Source organism: Pelodiscus sinensis, chromosome 14 (assembly GCF_049634645.1).
Source record: "Pelodiscus sinensis isolate JC-2024 chromosome 14, ASM4963464v1, whole genome shotgun sequence".
NCBI lineage: Eukaryota > Metazoa > Chordata > Testudines > Trionychidae > Pelodiscus > Pelodiscus sinensis.
Window position 1 is genome coordinate 22659210 of NC_134724.1, and position 19819 is coordinate 22679028.

The window sequence follows — 19819 nt, forward strand, 5'->3', positions numbered from 1 at the left end:
GTTTGATTCCCCCAGATTGTGTTAACATTGTAATGTAAAAAATTAGAGGTCCCTTCCAGAATTTTGGTTTTACATATGCATTGTAGTTGCACTGTAATTCTTCACTCTAAAAGAAAGGGCTCCAATTAGGCCGTGGTGATGTTTTATTTTTAAGATTACTTTTATGCCATGATCTAGAACGTCTGTAAATAAGTTTTTAGAGCCCAAAGGGAGTTTTGAATTTTTTTTATTTGACTTAATGAAGAAATTGACCCTCTCTTCTCATTGTTTTGTGTCTTCCTCAGTAGAGTTACTGGCTAAAACTAGCCACCACAGACCTTTACAGGATTGTTTCCAATAATTCCAAGTTCATACAAAATTGACAGTGTAGCAAATGTTAAGTAAACTATTAGACAGATTACTCCCAGTTTTTTATCTAGCTTCCAGCGATTCAGGTGGACTGCCAGAAAAATAAAAATAATGGAACAAATAAGAGAAATAGCTGTGTAAGTTAAACCACTGCTATTCACTTCCACGGGTGCTGATGTATCTACAAAGGCAGTTTTTATAAACCAGGGTACTCCCAAACACAGCATATCAAATACATTAGATCCTACAATGTTGGACATAGCCATATCTCCTTTTCCTGCAAAAGAAAAAAAACCAAGTATCTGTTTACTTTTATTGTACTAGAGAGACTTTTCCAAGCATCTACAGTGAGATCAGTCATTCATGTTGGAACATAAACTTGCAGTGTTGGAGAAAAACATAGTACAGTAAAACTCCATTAGTCTGGCATCCAATGCTCCGGGACTCCTGATGGTCCGGCACCATCAGGAACCTGGAAGTGCTGGGGCAGCCGGACAGGTTTCCCCCATTCAGCTGCTGCTGAAACTGACCAGCAACTGAATCGGGGAAGCCAGGAGCAGAGCAGCTGGGGTGCTGCCGGGTTGGTCTCCTAGCGCTGCCCCTCGGGGCTGCGGGACCAACCCAGCAGCACCCCAGCTGCTCTTGGGGACGCCTGGGGCAGAGCAGCTGGAGTGCTGCCGGGTTGGTCCCGCAGCGCCAAAGGGCAGCGCTGTGGGACCAACCCAGCAGGACCCCAGCTGCTCTACCCCAAGGGTCCCCGATTCAGCCGCTGCTGAAACAGACCAGCAGCGTCAGTTTCACCAGCAGGCTGAATCCGGACGCCTGGGGCAGAGCAGCTGGGGTGCTGCAGGGTTGGTCTTGTAGCGCCGCCCCTCGGCACTGCGGGACCAACCCGGCAGGACCGTAGCTGTTCTGCCCCAGGGGTCCCCAAGTCAGCCGCTGCTGAAACAGATCAGCGGCTGATTCCAGGAAGCCCGGGGCAGAGCAGCTCTGCCCGGGGCTTCCTGGAATCAGCCGCGGATCTGTTTCAGCAGCGGCTGAATCGGGGATCCCTGGGGCAGAGCAGCTGGGGTGCTGCGGGGTTGGTCCCGCAGCACCGTCCTTTGGCGCTGTGGGACCAACCCGGCAGAACTCCAGCTGCTCTGCCCCAGGGGTCCCCAAGAGCAGCTGGAGTGCTGCTGCGTTGATGCCGTAGCGCTGCCCCTCAGCGCTGCGGGACCAACCTGGCAGCACCCCAGCTGCTCTATTGCAGGCATCCCCGATTCAGCTACTGCTGAAACTGACCAGCAGCGGCTGAATCAGGGACGCCTGGGGCAGAGCTGGACTATCGTAAGGGGGGGGCTATGAGGGGCCTGGGGTGGCATCCCCTCCCACCCCACTCCAGACCCCTCATAATCCCCCCTTCTGATAGTCCGGCATATCTGATAGTCTGGCACCCCCTGGATCCTAAAGGTGCCAGATTATTAGAAGTTTACTGTACAACAGTAAATTAAACTCGGGATGTCAACATGTAGTTGACTGTACTATTAAACAATAAGCATAGGCTTATCACTTAATCTTGTTGACTATACGCATTCCTCCCTCATTGCTGCTTCTGTATTAGAGGCAGCAAGGTAGGGTGGGGAAAGCAGGAGCTGGTGCCCAGGAGGAACTGGCTTAAAAGCTGGCTCCCTACGAGCACCGGATCTGCCTGCCCTCCCTGCCTCTGATAGAGAGACAACAGTGTGGAGGGTAGGCTGGAGCTGATAAACATAGAAAGCTGGCTATCAAGCTAGCTCCCTGCATGTATTGGCTCTGCATCCCTCCTGCCCATCCCTCCACTTGCTGCCTCCTATGAGGAGGGGGCAGGCAGGAGCTGGTGCTGGTGCTGGGAGGATCTGGCTTACCACAGTACTGGCTCTATGGTGCCACCTTCCTCCCCTTTGCTTACCCCTGCAGTGCTGCCATGCGCAAGGGTGGGGGTGGTATGTGCAGGGGAGGCTGCCATGAAGCAGTTCTTTCAGAAACGGGCCCAAGCTCCCTGCAGACAGAGGCCGCTCTGAATCCCACAGTGCAGCCTCTGTGAGGCACGCAGGCCCACAGCGGCAGGGGCTGCTATCATCTTGCATTGCTGCCTCTGTATCAGGCAGCAGCGTGGGTTGGCAGGGAGGCTCCCCAAGAATGGCTAGGAGTGCACTGACCCGACCCCAGGGACTATCGAATAGTCATGTAACAGCTAAAATTCCATGTGGTTCTATGACTATTCAATTACACAATTGCTAACATCCCTAAATCAAACTTTTCCTAGAATATTTGGTATTTTTTCATTTTTAATTTTGGATGGCTAAGCTACAAAAGATTAGATTCGGGTGGGGAACCTTTTTGAGGCAGGGGCTCCTGATGCACAGAAAAATCAATCGGGCCACACACAAGAAGCAAAAAGAAAAAAATCCTCACAGACATGGCCCCCAACTGAAGAGAAAGACACTCCCCACATTCCGTTTGCACACTAGAGCCTAAGGAGTGCAGGTTAGTAGATTTTGTGTGCTCCAGCCCCATAGTAGGAAGACTGATCCAAGCAAGCCAGGGGCTGCATCAGGCCTTAGGTTCTCCACCTGTGTCTTAGATGAACTTCAGTATTTTATATTAATGTATGTTGTTTAGATGCTCACAGTAGCAGTTTTGACTTGCTCTATCAATCTTTCAGATCTAGTGAAGTATCTATGTTGAGACCTCTCTGCCCTTAATGGAGTAAACATGAATTAAAATTCTTACCTTTTCTAGCCACCAGTACACTTGCAACTGTGTCTGGTATGCTTGTCCCTGCTGCTAGTAATGTAAGACCCATTACTGTTTCTGGAATTGCCAGGGTATCACCTATAGTGGAAAAAACAAGGAAACAGAGTCTTAACACATTTAATTGCTGAAGCCGTGCCCAAAGAAACTGCCATGAATCCATGCTTACCAGAGAAAGGAAGGATTGGTACTTATGTGTTAATTCCAAAAAGACACTATCAGAGTCAGTAAAAATTCAGGATAGCTTAACTTTATTTACTGAAATCATACAGCTCGACACTGATTTTTAATTTTTTTAACTAGTTAGTGGTTATTTGAACGAGCAAGCACCTGTCTCATCACACCAAAATATTGATAACATGACATGGCATTTGTTTTCAGCTTTGAAAATAAGTCATGCCCACTCACAGGTAGAAGGCCATTTCTGACAATGGTTTCACTTTTGAACTACTGCAAATAGACTAATCCCTTATGTTTTGGGCATTTTATTACATGATTCTGGAAGTCACATGAAGCAGTAACCCTTTAATCATTCTCTCTTGAAAAAAAGCACATGAACTCCCTGGGGAAACATGAAAAGATTTGAAATAATCCTTACTACTGTATTGTCCAAATTCATTGCTGTGAAACTTCAGTTGAAAAATGTAACTTTCCAAGTCTTAAGTCATGTGTAGAAAAATGCAAAGTAAAATATAATTCCAGTACTTCTAGTTGTTTAGAAGCCTATATTTCCTACAGGGTAAATGCTAGTTTTCTCACATTAACTTTCTTTCCCCTCCCCCTCCCCCCGTAGAAACCATTAATATTTTGAAAATAGTTTAACTCCTAACTTACATCTTTGTGTTCCAGTTGTTTAAAATTTAGGGCTAGAACTGATGGACTTGGATTTGATTCTATATTTTGGGGCTAATCTTGAGTACCCTGTAGTTTTGATTTTAGTATCAGGCAGATGATGTCTCCTAATGCAGTATTCATAAAACTTGGGAGGAACAATGAAGGATTTGATATCTTGTTTAAACTGTTTGTAATGGATAATTTAAATCTTAATTCGCTTTACTCTGAAGAGTGTTATTTTCTATCTTGGGCTAAAAGATGTATGCTTCAGCTCTCTTGTCATACCCATTTCTTTTTTACCCTCTTGGTTTACAAGATGACTTTCTTCCTACACTGATCCCTTAACCTGGAAGTTTTTCTACCTTGATTTTTTTTTTTTTTTTGCTGTGGGCCTTTACTAGTAAGTTTTGACAAACAGTAATAAGTAGTTTTGCTAGAATGAATTCTGCACTAGATTGTCTATAAAGTTGGGTGCACTATAGTTGCATGCAAGATATATTAGTTTAGGTCAGAGGCAAAACTTTAACATGGGAATGTAAAACTACTTTTCTGTTAGACAGGATTGAAAATTATTCTGTTCTTTGTATGCACCAGTATTAAGTTCCTGTACAAACTCTGTGAAATCAAGGAGCAGTTTAGGTGTATTACATTATCTTCTACAAAAATTGATTTGTGAAAAGAATCCAGGTTGACTCTACAGGGCAAGCTAAAACTTTATTTTGTAAATAGAATAAACTTAGTTTGAGGTTGGTGAGACACAGGCCCCTCCCAATACCACCTGTCAAAGTAGACCAGCACACTGTCCTTTTTGAAACTTTGGCATACTACAATCACATTGTCATAGCTCTAAATAGCAGGTCAGCAATAGCTCTCGCCTGCAATACTGGAGATTTTCAGAGATTCCTAACTCATTAGAGTAAGTTACCTGCTTTTACCTCGTTATGAGTGTGATGTATTTATAAACAATGAGTGAATGTAATAAGTGCTGAATGATCTCAATCAGTACACTCAACCATTTGACATCTAGTTGTGTCAAACTGCCAACAGATGCTTGTGGAGGTTTCCTTTTTCTTTAAGATATTTGGTTAAAGTTGAATTACTAGACTATGTTGGCAGACTTAAAGTGAGCTACAAAGGAGAAAAATGCCAGGGTTGTTATCCCCTTCCCCCATGCACACTTGCTTTTTAAGATAAAGCTTAGAAGGTTGTCTGATTTTAATTTAAATTTCATGTCTCTCCTCAAAGTAATGACTGGAGAATTTAGTCAAATTATGACTTGTGACTAGAAGTTGAGAAATTGAACAGGGAATGCAGTAATCAATGTCCAGATACACTATTGTGCTTTTACATCTATTCAACTCCTATTACTAAAACACCAAGGAGACAGGATGACGTCATTAGAAACTGAACACTTCTGCCCCTTCGCTTAAGATGTGAGTTCATGAGAGTGCCAGAAAATACTCTGTTTTTCCCTGAGTTTGCTTGACATGCATAATGTAAAGGTTTAAATTTACATACACACAATTCTAGTCTTCCCCATCAGAGCTGCAAGAAAAGGCAAATCCCAATTTTTGTTAAATCTTTACTGGTCGCTTAAAGAAATTAATTTATTTTTAGTGCTCTAAATGATAATTATTGATCTAATCCTCCTGATTCTTTCAACAAAATGGTTTTTAAAATTTTATAACTGCTCTTGTATGAGAGGAACTGAACCTTTATCTCCAGTCTTGGCAGATAAATTTGGTAATATGATGTCTGCTTGATAAATCGGTTTAAAACACCATGCCTGTAATGCTGTTTAAAGGACAATTTTAATGACCACAGAAGTTGTAATTATTTTTCTCAACTGCATTTTCTGTGAGCTATGAACATACAGTCTGAGACTAAGCTTTTTCAGAAGAGTACAAAACTAAGTTCTAACCTTCCCTAATTGTGGAAATAAACTATTTAGATAGGAAAAGCATTTATTTCTCAGTGACTGAGTCAGTTGACGTGATATAGCAGCAAGTAAAGAACATACCCACTATTGTTACCATCCATACAAGGATGTATGTAAATGCAGAAATCCACACAGCAGACATGAAAAATGTCACCATGAACCAGTTTTTCCAAACCTGTCTTCTGCAATTTGGTGTGGTCAAATAGAGTAGAGTAGTAATAGGAAGAGATAACACCCAGAGAATTCTTTTCAAATCTGCTTCAGGGATGGTGAAGACACTTGGAGGATCTGTTGGTGATTAAAAGGTAAGCCATTTTAAATTGTCTTTGTAATAAAGCTATGTTTGTGTAAAATCAGATAACCTGAGGCTACAAGAGCATACAAAAATACAATCTCAAAGTTTTCATTTTTGTTACTAGGAAATGTCACCTGGGTTACTATGTGTACTTACGTAACATGAGCTTTTTTGTAATGGGTTTGGTGCCTTCTTACTGAGTAGGTGCGTAAGTGAAGTTTTTCATAGGTACAATGATTAGTCATGTCACTTTAAAAAAAAAAATCTGCTTCCATCGCTATGCCAAACTATAGCACATCTTTTGGGGTTATAAAACTGCCCTTTTCACAGAAAAAGAGTATCACATAGTGGAGGTGGCAGTTTTATATCAAAATATTTATTAGCCTAGCTATTGAGAAGTTTCAAATATTCACTTCAAAGAATCTCTAGGTAAGTTACTCTTCCATTATTTATAGTTCATGTATGGCTCAAATGAATGACTGCTCTGGCATTCCTCCAGTGGATAATCTTATACAACCAGCCCTGTGTTTTTATTTTGCTAAAGGTCAGATTCCAAGAAGGAATAGTAGTGGATTACTCAACTAGAGTTCTTTCATAGTCTACGCCATTTGAAATTGGTCTTTCAATATACTGGAAACAGACCTCCCCAATTAGATACCGCTACCAGTCTTCTGTATTAATACCTTCAGGAATTTCATCAAGCCCATGTAAACTTATAGAAAGCTGTGAGTAGTCAGATTCGTCATGAAAAATTCCACTATCTGTTCTTGATTGTCGACGAATTAGTGGTTCGCATTCTTCCTTCCAGCCAAATAATAGCTGCTGTTCCATATTTTCTTCCATAACTTTTGCAAAACAGGTACAGCAGGGACTAAACTTCTTCATAATATACTGATTGATTTTAATATCAAAACACAACACCAGAATATATAACCCATAAATTAGCAGCAGGGCAGCAGCTTCATACCTATAAAGAAAAATAGGGTCTGATATAAAAATCTAACTAGTTTTTTATCTTCAATTAAAGAACTCGATAACAAAAGCTATTTAGCTAAGTAATATTTAAATGATTGCCCACTAAGGAGATAATTACTTGGCTTTGGTAGCAGAAGAAAAATAAGTAGGAGCAAATGTTTTTGATAATCTGCATTGGGAAAATATTTCTGATTTACCAGGTTGTGTATAGATACCATAAAGGAGACTAATGTTTCTCTTTATTTTATAGCAGTTTGATTAATAGATACAGCCCCAATCCCACACTTATTTGCAAAAATATGCTAGTCTCTCACAACTGGTAAGTAAATATTTGCCATATTGAGTCCTATTGTGCTAACCAGCCAAAGGCATGGTCTGAACACTGCCATAGATACCAGAAATTTCAGAGCTCTATTCTTGGATTTTAGCTAATTTGCTGAACGCTACACAGAGGAACTTGTAAAGGAGAGACACTAGGCCAAATCCTGTCTGGTGCAAATGGGTGCCAACTTCATTGATTTAAATAGTTTTGTCCCTTTGTACTAGAAGTGAGCCCACTACTTGTAAACTCAGCTCACAAAAAATGTTGAGGATTTGAATGGTCTTTGAAAGTGAAAAGAGATTAACAAGTGAATAAAATATGAAGACTATTGGTTGTGCCAGGGAGGGGACACACCAGCGCACATTTGAAGTGTAGTGAAGGACGCCTATGCTGGTTGAGATTTATAAGCAGGAATCCACAGTATGATTAATGTAACAGACTTCATGAACCTTGGATTCAGTATACAATTCTTAAACCTACAAGATATCAATTTGTCAGTGTACAATACAGATTGCGATACTTGAAGTTAATGCTTGATTAAAAAAAAACCCTTTGATTTTTACACTTGCTAATTTCTAATCAACATGAATTCAACACACATTGTGCACTTACCAGTAAATTCTGCTGTCATATATCATTGCAAGGACTGCTGCTGCACTAATTATATATGCCAGACTGTCTCTAAACAGTGGCCAACAAGACAGCCTCGAAACCTGCAGAACACAAATTACTTTTTCAGATCTGCTGCAGTTCTTTCACCAAATAATATACATGCTGCCTTAATGTTTCTGTATCAATATAGTAACTCAAGAGTAATTAGTATTTTTTAAAAATTTATTGGGGAGTTTATCTTCTGATTTACTTTGTTTTGCTACTGAATAATAAATTGAACTATTATACTAAACTTGCTTTGAGGCTTTTGTCAGTAAACCATGGGAAATTACAATCCTTTGGCTCTAAAGAGAGGAACTATCAGTATTTTACGTACCACGCTAGATAACAACCCACAAGCAGCACAGATACCAAGAAGGTTATAGATTGCAGATCCGAGTATGGTGCTGACTCCAATGTCTCCCTTTGTCACGAATACTCCTGTAAACAAAACAGTGCTTAATGTAGTTAGCATGTTTGTGGATTGGAAATGGGAAACTATATATTCTGAATTGTTAAACAATTGTTCGTTTTACCTAGAAAAGCAGTGACCAATTCAGGAGCAGAGCTACCAGCTGCCATAAAAGTTGCTCCAGCAACATCCTGAGAGAGGCCAAGAGCTGAAGACGGAATAAGAGTAACTTTTGTTTAATAGTAATTTTATATGCACGCTATTTGCTACTAATGCGTAAAAGGCAGCTCCTTACATTCTTAGCAGAAAAAGTGTCATGTATAGGTTACAAAATAAGCTATAACACAGACGCTTGGAGACCTCAAATGTCAGACAACTGATTAAGAACATTTTAATACACTTTTCTGAAGATTGGTGCATAGCTGTAAGTATTGAAATAGTTTTTGCGCTATAGTAAAGCACACAAGATTTATAAACTGGTAAGTCTAAGGTCTTTTATTTGTGGCTGAAAATTTTAATTGTCAGATTTAAATCCAAGTTCACTGTGATAGCTGTTGCTTTCTTTTCTTCACAATAGTAGAAAAAACTACTGAAGTCCAGCATTAGCAACTTGATGAAGCATAAAACATCTGAAAAATAGTCTCAGCTTCACTTATTTTCTCAATTCATTTGTAAAATGCATATAGTACTACTTGCTTCATGGATATATTGTGTGAGAATTAGGCCATGTCTACACTCACAAGTTTACAGTGACACAGTTGTACTGAGGCAGCTGTGCCACTATAAGAATTCTTGTGTAGCTATTGTATGCCAATGAGAGAGTTCTCCTGTCCACATAGTAAAACCATCTCCACAAGTTCTCCTTCCAACATAGTGTGAATAACACTATCACTTATAAAAGCGGCGAGGAGTCCTGTGGCATCTTATAGACTAACTGAAGTGTAGGAGCATAAACTTTCGTGGGCAAAGACCCACTTTGTCTGATACTATCACTTATGTCAGCAAAACAGTCCCTGGGGGTGTATGAGGCAACAACATGGAGAGGGGGTCAGGGGAGGCTGCCGCAAAGCAGCTGCTGTCTGTGGGGAGCTCGGACCCCCAGCAGACGGGCTGCTATCACCCCATGATGCTGCCTCTGTAATAGAGGGCATGGGGCAGCAGGCAGCTGGTCTGCACAGGGAGCTGGCTTTTACACTGGCTCCTATTGTGGACTGGCTCCTGCCTGGCACCCCACGTCATGGCAAGGGGCTTCCTGGGAGTGGGGCTGGATTGCACTGACTGCCCTGGGGATGATAGAATAGTTGAGTAACTGATAAGAATTGAGGCAGTTACTCAACTATTCAGTTAACCCGATAGATTCCTTTTAGGGATGTTAGCTAGTCTGAGCTGTGTAACGCAAGCCTTGGGACTTCCCTGAACTAATTCCTATTCCGATTTTTTTCTAAAAGGTCTGGTCTAATTCAATCTTAATTCTAAAATGCTTAGTGATGGACATTCCCCTACAATCTGAGGTAAATGGTTCCAATGGTTAATTAGCCCAATACAAACGTGCGCCTTTATTTAGAGTCTGAATTTGTCTAGCTCAGTAGTACCCAACGTTTTGGGGCTGCTCACACGCCACACGTCCACAGGTGGGGCTGCTCACGGGCCATGAGCCGGGGGAGGGGGGCCCAAGCATGTGCTGCGTGCCCGGGGCCAGCACCGGCATGTACTGTGACCCTGGGTAGGGGCCACCCAGGTACTGCGTGCCCAGGGCCAGCACCGGCATGTGCCATGACCCTGAGGCAGGGGCCGCCCATGCGCCCGGGGCTGGCACTTGCTGCACGCCCGGGGGGGGGGGCCAGCCCAGATTGCTCTGCGGGTGCACATAAATGGCCTGGCGGGCCCCCATGAGCACTGCGTTGGGGACCACTGGTCTAGCTTGTTTCCTACCACTAGATAGTTACACTTTACTTGCTAGATTGAGAAGTACTATTATAATTTTTTTGTTCCCTGTGTCGGTACTTGGATTGTTAGCAAATCTCCCCATAATTATCTGTTTGATCAAATTAAATATATTGAATTTGAGTCTTTCACTATAAGGAATCTTCTAATCCTTTAATCATTCTGTGGTTCTGTTTTGAACACTCCAATTTATCTACATGATGCATACAACAGGAATCCTATGGGTACTAGTGTGTATTTGTCAGCTTTTCCCAAGGTACTGGCTTCTGCAGAAAAGTTTATCTGCTTTAGTCTAGTACATCTGGTATTTTCATTTTTAATCACTTTGAAGTTAATCACTTTATTTACCCTTTTCTTTTTAGTGCTAAGCCTTGTATGTCAATCTTACACTCCTGTAGTTAACCAGCCTTAAGCACCTTCTCCCTGTACAACTAAACTAAATATTGAACACTGAACTTTCTGCCCTTATTTCTGAGTTGTATTCATATTGTGAAACTCTACCAAGAGAACAATCTTGCCAATAGCTGTTCAATTTTACAGAAATAACTGAAACTTAAATAACTTACATTCACTAATGATCTCTAGAGAAGGAAGGAAGTAATCATCACATACAATGGATATAGCCATAAACATGTAAAGAATAATTATGAAATAGATAATGATCCCCCCATCTTCTCGCTCCTGTTGTGTAAAAAATCCGTCCGGAAATTCTGAGGAGGGTGCAGGAATGCATTGTGTTTCATTTTCTGAAAAGAGAATACAAAGGTCTTATGGGTATTATCCAACATAGTCTTCTCCCCTAGTTATAAAACTTTTGAGGATGGCTTCAGTGGAATTCCAAGTGGAACACAGGCACCTATTTTAAATGATTTATTAATTGTTTGGTAGGCATGGTGTCAAGAATTTTACTCCCGAACGCAAAACCGGTGCAGCCTGCGCTAAAGAAAGGCGTTCCTTAAGACTTTGATCCTCTCATCCCCCTTTCTAGAACAACCGATTTTAAAGTTTCCCCAGGGTTTCCAGTACAACTCTGACCTCCGGTTAGATTTCACTGAGGCAGAACACGGGTGGGGGTGCTACCGGCAAGGCTGGAGCTGTCCTGGCAAAGAAGCCAACGGCTCCCTCCCACCCGCAGGGGAGGAAAGAGCCAGCGAAGGAAGGGCGGCAACTCAGGACCGTACGGGAATAGTTGAACACATCTGCGTTCCTTAGCAATCGCTCTCGAGCAACATGAAAGGTCCCAGCTCCTTCCCCCCTCGCGGAACTCCCGTGCGCCCTGTCCGCGTCCCGCATGGCTCGGCGCCAAAGCTCTAGAACGCCGAGCGGTCCGTGCCAGGGCCAGGTCCTGCACCCACTGCGCTTGTCCACCCGGCCGAGCCCCTTTCCCGAGGTGTGAACGGCGCCGGCCCAGCCCCGCCTGCCGTGCCGCCACCAGCCTACCTGTGTCCCGGCGAAGCCGCAGGGCGGCAGCGCCCCGGCGAGGCAGAGGAAAGGCGGCCAGAGCTCCCAGGAGCAGCAGGAGGGAGGCTGCCCGGCCTCCTCTTGCCCGCTTGCGCCAGCCCTGCACGCAGCCTCCCTTCATGGCCCGGTCTGCGCCGCGCACTGAGATGCCGGGGAGGCGGAGAGGGGATTAGGGGCCGGCGGGATCATGTGAGGGGGCGGTTTGGTCGCTTCCCCCAGCCCCGGGCGGGACGCGGGGGGAGTGTTGGAGAGTTCGCCTACTGCTGCAGCCTCGGCCCGACACCGCCAGTCCCGGGCTCAGCTTCCCGGCTGCCTGGCCTGAGAGTGGCCCGAGCAGGAGACGCACGAGGCCGTGGTGCAGCTGGGAGGTCGGGCTGAGCTCTGGGCCGGGTTAGTTCCGCCGGGCGGCTGCTCCGCGCGGTCAGCAACGAGCCAGGCATCGGGCACCCCCTAGCCAAGGCTGCCACTGGCTGTGGTAGACATACGCCCTAGCTAACTGCCCCTCCGCCGCCATTCCCATCGGCAAACGGCCCCCCCCCCCCGTGCTGCTCCCAAGAATTGCCCTCAGGTACAGGCTGCCCACTGAAAGGTGCCAGGCCCCCGAGGGCAACTCACAGACCGAAGTTGTGGGTGAGGCCGGGAGCTGGCAATGGGTTCTGGGCCCCTGAGGCAAGGCACAGAGGTGTGTCCAGTTAGCCCGCAGTGGGCAACCTGTTGTGACACGTGGCCCACTGGAGTTCTCTGTGCGGCCTGCATAACATTTGGTTCCCCGTTGTCTACCAGCGAGGTTGCCAGATTCCACTGGTCTCTGTGTGCCTGGTGGGTTATTTTGTACCAGTATTTACTAACATGACACTCACGTGAAGCAAGGGCACATTCTTAACATTCTAGTTGCTTTTTTAACTGCTGCTGCACATTAAGTGGATGTTTTCAGCGAACTATTCAGAATAACTCCAAGATCTTTGCTGAGTGGTAACAGCTAATTTAGTCTCTATCATTTTATACATTTAGTTAGGATTGGGGATGTTAAAATTGGGTTAATTTACTAATCGAGTAGTGTCCCCACTCTGGCAAGATAAATGCAGAAGTGGGGGGCCTGCAAAAGTACCCCAAAACCTTATCTTTCCAGGCTTTGGTATAAAACTTTCCCCCAAAATCTTAAAAACCTAGATTTTGGGGATAAAATCTGCTGCCACCACCCAAGTAATGGTAAGGGAATCAAGGGAGAGATCATTTGGGAAATCTCACCCCTAAAGTAAAAACCAGGACACAAAAATTAATCATTCTTCTTCGAGTGGTCCCCGTGGGTGCTCCACTCAAGGTGTCGGGTCCCGACCCGGTGCCGCTAGTCGGAGATTTCCAGAGCCGTAGCCGGGCCGGACCGCACATGCCTGAGAGCAGCGCGCGGCGTTCGCGCCTTTGCAACGTCTCACGGTCCAGCCTCCCCGTCAGTTCTTCTCAACCACCTGTGGTTGCTGGCGGAGCGCCGTTTATCTCCTCACAGAAAAGCCATTCTGAAAAAAAAAAAAAAAAAAAAGAAATCATAGATAGTTTAACTCTAGTACATATAGTTAGTTAGCAGTTTAAGAGTTTTTCTTCAAAAAATTTTTTTCTGTAGTTATTATTCTTAGTTTATTAGATTACTTGTATATAGTTACACTAAGTGAACATCATGCCCGGGTCACCCGGGTTTAAACGGTGTGCTCAATGTAAGGACGCGATGCCTGCGTCTGACGGGCATGAAGCTTGCATCAGATGCCTAGGAGAATCGCACGTGCCACAGAAATGCGCCCATTGCGCGAAATTGACACCAAGAGCACGCAGGGAGAGAGACATGCGATTAAAATTCCTGATGTGCGATAAGGCTTTATAGCCTTCTGATGACCAGGACTCAGAACCTCCCACAGGGCAGAAAAGGAGATCGCAATCGCCCGCGGTGATGGTGTCAAAAAGGAAGAGAGCTTCTCCTACGCGCTCTCTTCTACCCACTTCACTGTCTCAGGTCAGTCAGGGACACAAGCCTGGTACGTCCGGGATGGCGGGACAACCAGAAACAACACACCGGCCACTGCTGGTGATGCCCGCACCTCCGAGCTGCTCGTCATCGGCACCGGCTCTGCACCCCTCTAAGCGTTCGGCTCACCGGGAGCGATCGGCACTGCCAGAGGTGCTTGAGTCGGTACCGTCTGCGCAGCCGCAAACTCTAGCGGCACCACAAGCGGCTCCGATGAACCAGGACAAGCCGGTGCTGCAGTCGGCACCAGAGTCGGCAATGAGAGACTGGCCCGGGGAGCAGCACGAACGGGCCTGACAGCAGAGCGTCCCGCACCGTGCCGAGTCGGCACCGGGAAATCATGCTCGATCAGCAGTCTCAGCGGACAGGGAGCTGCCCGCGGTGCCGTGTAGGATCCTAGCACAGTGGCATGATAGCACTGTGCACATGACGGAGGGTCAATCCCCTCCCCTTCTCCCCCCGTTCTTTACCAATAGAAGAGAGGGAAGCTGCTCCTGCCTCTAAGGTCCCTACAAAGGCTGCTAGGAAGTCAATGCCAAGGCACTCGATTTCACCATCACCTGAACCTTCGTTTTCACCGTGTCATTCAGTGAGGATCAGAGATTACTCGGCGTCTCACAGTCAAGCAATGCCCTCTCCACGATGGAGATCGAGGTCTCGTCATTCTGGTCATTGCGACCGGTATCCCTATTATCATCGGGGATCATCATATAGATCTCGCTCACCTAGTTACTCCCCTCCGAGATCTTATCACAGCGGGTACGTTATCAGATATTCCTCGCGGCGATCGTCCCCTGAGCACTTGGATTACAGAAGTCACCGTTCATCTTATGAATATGGTAGATCTCAGTCTCATTCTCATGTATGCTGCTGCCAGACTCCTTATGAATCACGACAATCACCTCCAATCCAAGACTGTCAAAGGGCGAGACCTCGTCCGGAGACCCCCTTGGCCCCAGCTCACTTGTCAGAGCCCGAGGAAGGACAAATTTCGGATACAGACAATCACCCGCATCTGTATCTCCAGAAGATATTTCGTCATCCTCCCTAGATGATGCTGTGTTTGCGGGGGATTCCTCTCCTCCTGACGACACAAAAGAATTTCAGGATCTTTTTAGGAGGGTGGCTCAGTCTCAGGACGTTCAGCTATCGAATGTCCCGATGAAACAATTCAAACTCTGGAGAAATTTACATCCTAAGCAACAATCTAAGGTTGCTCTCCCTATTGATGAGGCAATCCTCCAGTCAGCAGCAGAAATTTGGCATACCCTGGCTTCGACTGCTCCAACTTAGAAACCGGCGGAAAAACGTTATTTTGTCTCCTCTAAAGATTCAGAATTTCTCTTCACTCACCCTCCTTGGTCGTCGATGCAGCTCTTCAAAGAGCTAAGAACCCATAGCTGAAAAATGTAGGGGCAGATAAGGAGGCCAAGAAGTTGGACATATTTGGCCGCAAAGTATACTCATCGGCCACGTTACTTCTTCGCATCGCGAATTATGCAGCTCTGATGGCAAACCATAGTTTCAATAATATCGCGAAGCTTACAGACCTGGCCCAAAGAACATCGGAGGCCGATGAAGAGCTCTTACGGACAATCCTCAAGGAAGACTATGCGTGTTCAAAAGCAAATCTCCAGATAGCTATGGATGTGGCAGACACGGCGGCTCGAGGGGTAGCAACAGCAGTGTCTATGAGATGTTTGTCCTGGCTCACCACAGCGGCGGTACCCAAGGAGTTACACTCCAAGGTCGAAGACCTCCCGTTTGACAGGGTAAAATTATTCGCAGAAAAGACTGATGAGGTACTTCATACTGGCAAAGATTCAAGAACGACACTCCATATGCTGGGAATGTACGTCCCACCGTTTCGTCATCGTCATTATTTTCCGTATCAGAGATGGTATGATTACCAGTCTCGTAGGCAACAAAATCGCACGTTTGACCAGTCATGCCCTAGACAGCGGCCTCAGCGAAGGCGTCCACCACCACCTAGAGTGTCCGGCACGTCCGCTTCAAAACAGCAAGTTTGACTTCTTTATCGAGGGCATGCGAACTCCACCAATTGTTGTTGCGCACACAGGCCCCAATTTCCACCATTGCTTACGACCCTATTATCACCAATGGGTCAAAATAACATCAGATAAATGGGTACTGGAAGTCATAAAGGTCAGCTTCACCATTCCCTTCACTTCCATCCCCCCACCACCCTACCTTCCCCGTCCCTTTTCAGGGACCCATCTCACGAAGACCTCCTGCGACAGGAAGCTCATCATCTCCTTTCCATCGGAGCGATAGAGAGGGTCCCAGATCAGTTCAAGGGAAGAGGGTTTTATTCAAGATACTTCCTAACGGAAAAGAAAACGAGGGGCTGGAGACCCATTCTCGATCTACACCGCCTAAATCGTTATCTCCGCAGACAGCGCTTCAAAATGGTGACCTTGAATTCCATAATCCCGTCCCTCGATTACAATGATTGGTTCGCTGCTCTCGGCTTACAAGACGCGTACTTTCACATCGCAATACATCCTGCTCACAGACGTTTTCTCCGATTTGTGATAAGCGACGATCATTTTCAGTATTGGGTCTGCCATTCGGTCTCGCTTCAGCGCCCAGAGCTTTCTCGAAGACCCTGGCTGTCGTAGCAGCTCATCTGTGTCGGCTATGGGTGGTAATATTCCCGTACCTGGACGATTGCTTAATAAAAGGTTCCACGCAGCAAGAAGCCTCACAGATGGTGGCGACGGTCGAACAAACATTCGATTCCCTCGGTCTTCTCTTGAACAAACAGAAGTCAACTCTTACTCCGACGCAGACTATAAAGTTCATAGGGGCGAACCTGGATTCTCGTATGGTGAGGGCATACTTACCGCAGGAAAGGTTTCAGGTGATCAAAGATCTCATCACCATACTCAACGGGAATGTGAGTGTCCCTGTTCACACTTGCCTCCGTCTCCTGGGACACATGGCTGCTGCCACTGTTGTAGTTCCGCATGCACGACTTCATCTGAGGAACCTCCAACACTGGTTGTCGACGGTTTATGTGCCCATGAGGCACGACATTCACAAGACAGTATGGATACCTTCACAAGTTCAAAGATCTCTGTGTTGGTGGACAAAAGCATGAAATCTTTTGTTGGGAGTTCCATTCCACCGACAACAACCATCGATACAGATAATGTCAGATGCCTCACTCCTCGGCTGGTGTGCGCACATGGGCAACAAACGAACTCAAGGCAAATGGTCTCTCAGCGAGAGGCGCCTTCACATCAATCGATTAGAGGTTCGGGCAATTTTCTATGCATGCAAACATTTTCTCCTGCATATCAAAGGTCTTACAGTAAGGATACTGATGGACAATGTAGCAGCGATGTATTATGTGAACAGGAAGGGAGGAGCACGTTCACGCTCCCTATGCACCGAGGCGATGCGGTGTTGGAATTGGTGCATACAGAACAATGTAACCATAATAGCATCGTACTTACCTGGCACCGCCAATGTACTTGCGGATTCCTTCAGCAGACGGTTTCCCACAGACCACGAGTGGGAAATGAGGACAGATGTAGTTCGTGCGATATTTCGCAAATGGGGTATGCCACTTGTAGACCTCTTCGCAATGACCAACAACAAGAAGTGTCGCCTATATTGCTCCAGAGCAGGGCTCGGCAAGGGCTCCCTCGGCGATGCGCTTCTGGTCGGATGGAAGAGGGCACTCCTGTACGCTTTTCCCCCCACGGCCCTTATCTCCAGGACACTGGAAAAAATCAAAGCAGAGGCGGCGACTGTCATTTTGCTAGCACCAGCCTGGCCCAGACAAGCCTGGTATCCATTTTTACACAGAATGTCGATACAGCCACCATACACCCTTCCTTTCCACCAAGATCTTCTTTCTCAGGAACAAGGCTCGCTGTTACATCCCAGACTCGAGTCGTTACATCTGACGGCGTGGCTCGTGAGTGGTTAAAAGGAGACGAAAACCTGTGTTCTGAACAGGTCAAAGAGCTGCTTTTACATAGCAGGAAATAATCTACACGGAACACTTACCTGGCGAAATGGCAGAAATTTTCTAAGTGGTGTCTTCAGAATAACATACAACCGCTTTCATCTCCTCTGCATCATGTTTTGGACTACATCCTTCATCTACGAAATTCGGGACTTGCGTTGTCATCTTTAAAGGTGCACTTAGCAGCTATTAGTGCCTTCCACCATCCAGTAGAGGGTTCCTCGCTCTTCTCTCATCAAATTACAAAGAGGTTTTTAAAAGGGCTCATGAATTTATACCCACCGTGAAGGGTGCCTCCCCCTTCTTGGAATCTCGACCTAGTGTTGGATATCATTATGTACCCTCCCTTTGAGCCTCTAGCGTTGGTTTCCTTACATATGCTAACCATGAAAACGGTCTTTTTACTGGCAATTATGTCAGCGAGAAGAGTGAGTGAGCTGGGGCGTTGATGGCAAGCCCTCCTTTCACGGTTTTTTCTAAAGACGTAACTTTACGATTACACCCAGCCTTTATCCCCAAGGTCTGCTCTCCTTTTCACATTAACGAGCCTATTGTCCTCACAGCCTTTTACCCCAAGCCTCACTCTTCAAGTAAGGACGCTCTTTTCCACACGCTCGATGTCCGATGTGCACTTTCTTTCTATATAGACAGAACCCGCCAATGGTGGCGCACGGATAGGCTATTCGTATCAGTGGCACAGAGAACCAAGGGCAAGGCACTTTCTACTCAATGCATTGCTAAATTGATTACGCTTTGTATTACAAATTGTCATTCGATCCGGAACAAGCCTCTTCCTTCTTTACCTCGGGCTCACTCTACGCAAGCAGTTGCAACATCCACAGCTTTCACGAGGGGAGTCCCCCTTGCGGACATCTGTCGCACAGCTACCTGGGTTTCTAGTGTAACTTTTGTGCGTCATTATGCCATAAATAGAAGGTGGGCTTCAGATGCCGCAGTGGCCTCTGCGGTTTTATCCACAGTAGAAGATAACTGATCTGGAGCGCATTCTGGATTACTGCTTTGTAGTCACCTTGAGTGGAGCACCCACAGGGACCACTCGAAGAAGAAGAAGAGGTTACTCACCTTGTGTAGTAACGATGGTTCTTCGAGATGTGTCCCTGTGGGTGCTCCATGCCCCACCCTCCTTCCCGCTCCGGGTCTTTCTGCTTTATCTTTCACAGACCAAGCGGTGAGAGGAACTGACGATGGGGGGCCGGACCGCGAGATGTTGCAAAGGCGCAAATGCCGCGCGCTGCTCTCAGACATGCGCGGTCTGGCCCGGCTACGGCTCTGGAAATCTCCGACTAGCAGCACTGGGTCGGGACCCGACACCTTGAGCAGAGCACCCATGGAGACACATCTCGGAGAACCATCGTTACTACACAAGGTGAGTAACCTCTTCGTACCAGGTTAATAAAAAGAAAAGAAAAAGAACTTTTATTATCACCACATTTTTCCTGTTACAAGCATAATGACTAGATGGAAAAGTCGCAAATTAATATATTCATGAAGGAAACCCCACCATGGGCCTAGAACTTAATTACAAAGGAGAGCAAAAAACCATTTTCTTAAATACACAGACGTCAGATCCCATTTCCCAAACCATAAAACAATAAAATCTTAAGGATTTATCTAAACTTTATCCTACTTACAGATAATGAAGAGTCTTTTCTTGGAGGGAGACATAGTGTCTGTCCCCCTCAATAGCTGGAGAGAAACTGCCAAGGGACAAAGGAGAGAAAAACCCCAAAATTCCTTTGTCCCAGTTTGAAATTCCTATCTACATTCCTATTGTACAACTCTACCTGGCTTAAGTAAGGGACATAGTTAACTTTTTAGATCCCAGGTT

General features: G+C 45.6%; 1 protein-coding gene across 1 annotated transcript; it reads right to left on the reverse strand.

Annotated features, from left to right (window-relative positions):
- Positions 1-210: 210 nt before the first annotated feature.
- Positions 211-12213, reverse strand: SLC24A5 (solute carrier family 24 member 5). The gene is made up of 9 exons (XM_006135069.4): positions 11936-12213; positions 11062-11241; positions 8676-8759; positions 8477-8580; positions 8101-8201; positions 6875-7158; positions 5978-6184; positions 3103-3204; positions 211-625 (listed from the first exon to the last, which is right to left on the reverse strand). The coding sequence occupies exons 1-9, from the start codon at positions 12075-12077 to the stop codon at positions 303-305; spliced, it is 1527 nt and encodes a 508-aa protein (XP_006135131.2). The 5' UTR covers positions 12078-12213; the 3' UTR covers positions 211-302.
- Between the last annotated feature and the right edge of the window lie 7606 nt (positions 12214-19819).

Bases quoted from the DNA above. Each gene is read 5' to 3' on its own strand.
- SLC24A5 (XM_006135069.4), bottom strand. From the start codon at position 12,077: ATGAAGGGAGGCTGCGTGCAGGGCTGGCGCAAGCGGGCAAGAGGAGGC. The intron at 6,185-6,874 runs GTATTAATACAG...AATCACCAACAG, and splicing joins GCTTGATGAAATTCCTGAAG to ATCCTCCAAGTGTCTTCACC. The intron at 626-3,102 runs GTAAGAATTTTA...TTTCTTTTGCAG, and splicing joins TGTACTGGTGGCTAGAAAAG to GAAAAGGAGATATGGCTATG.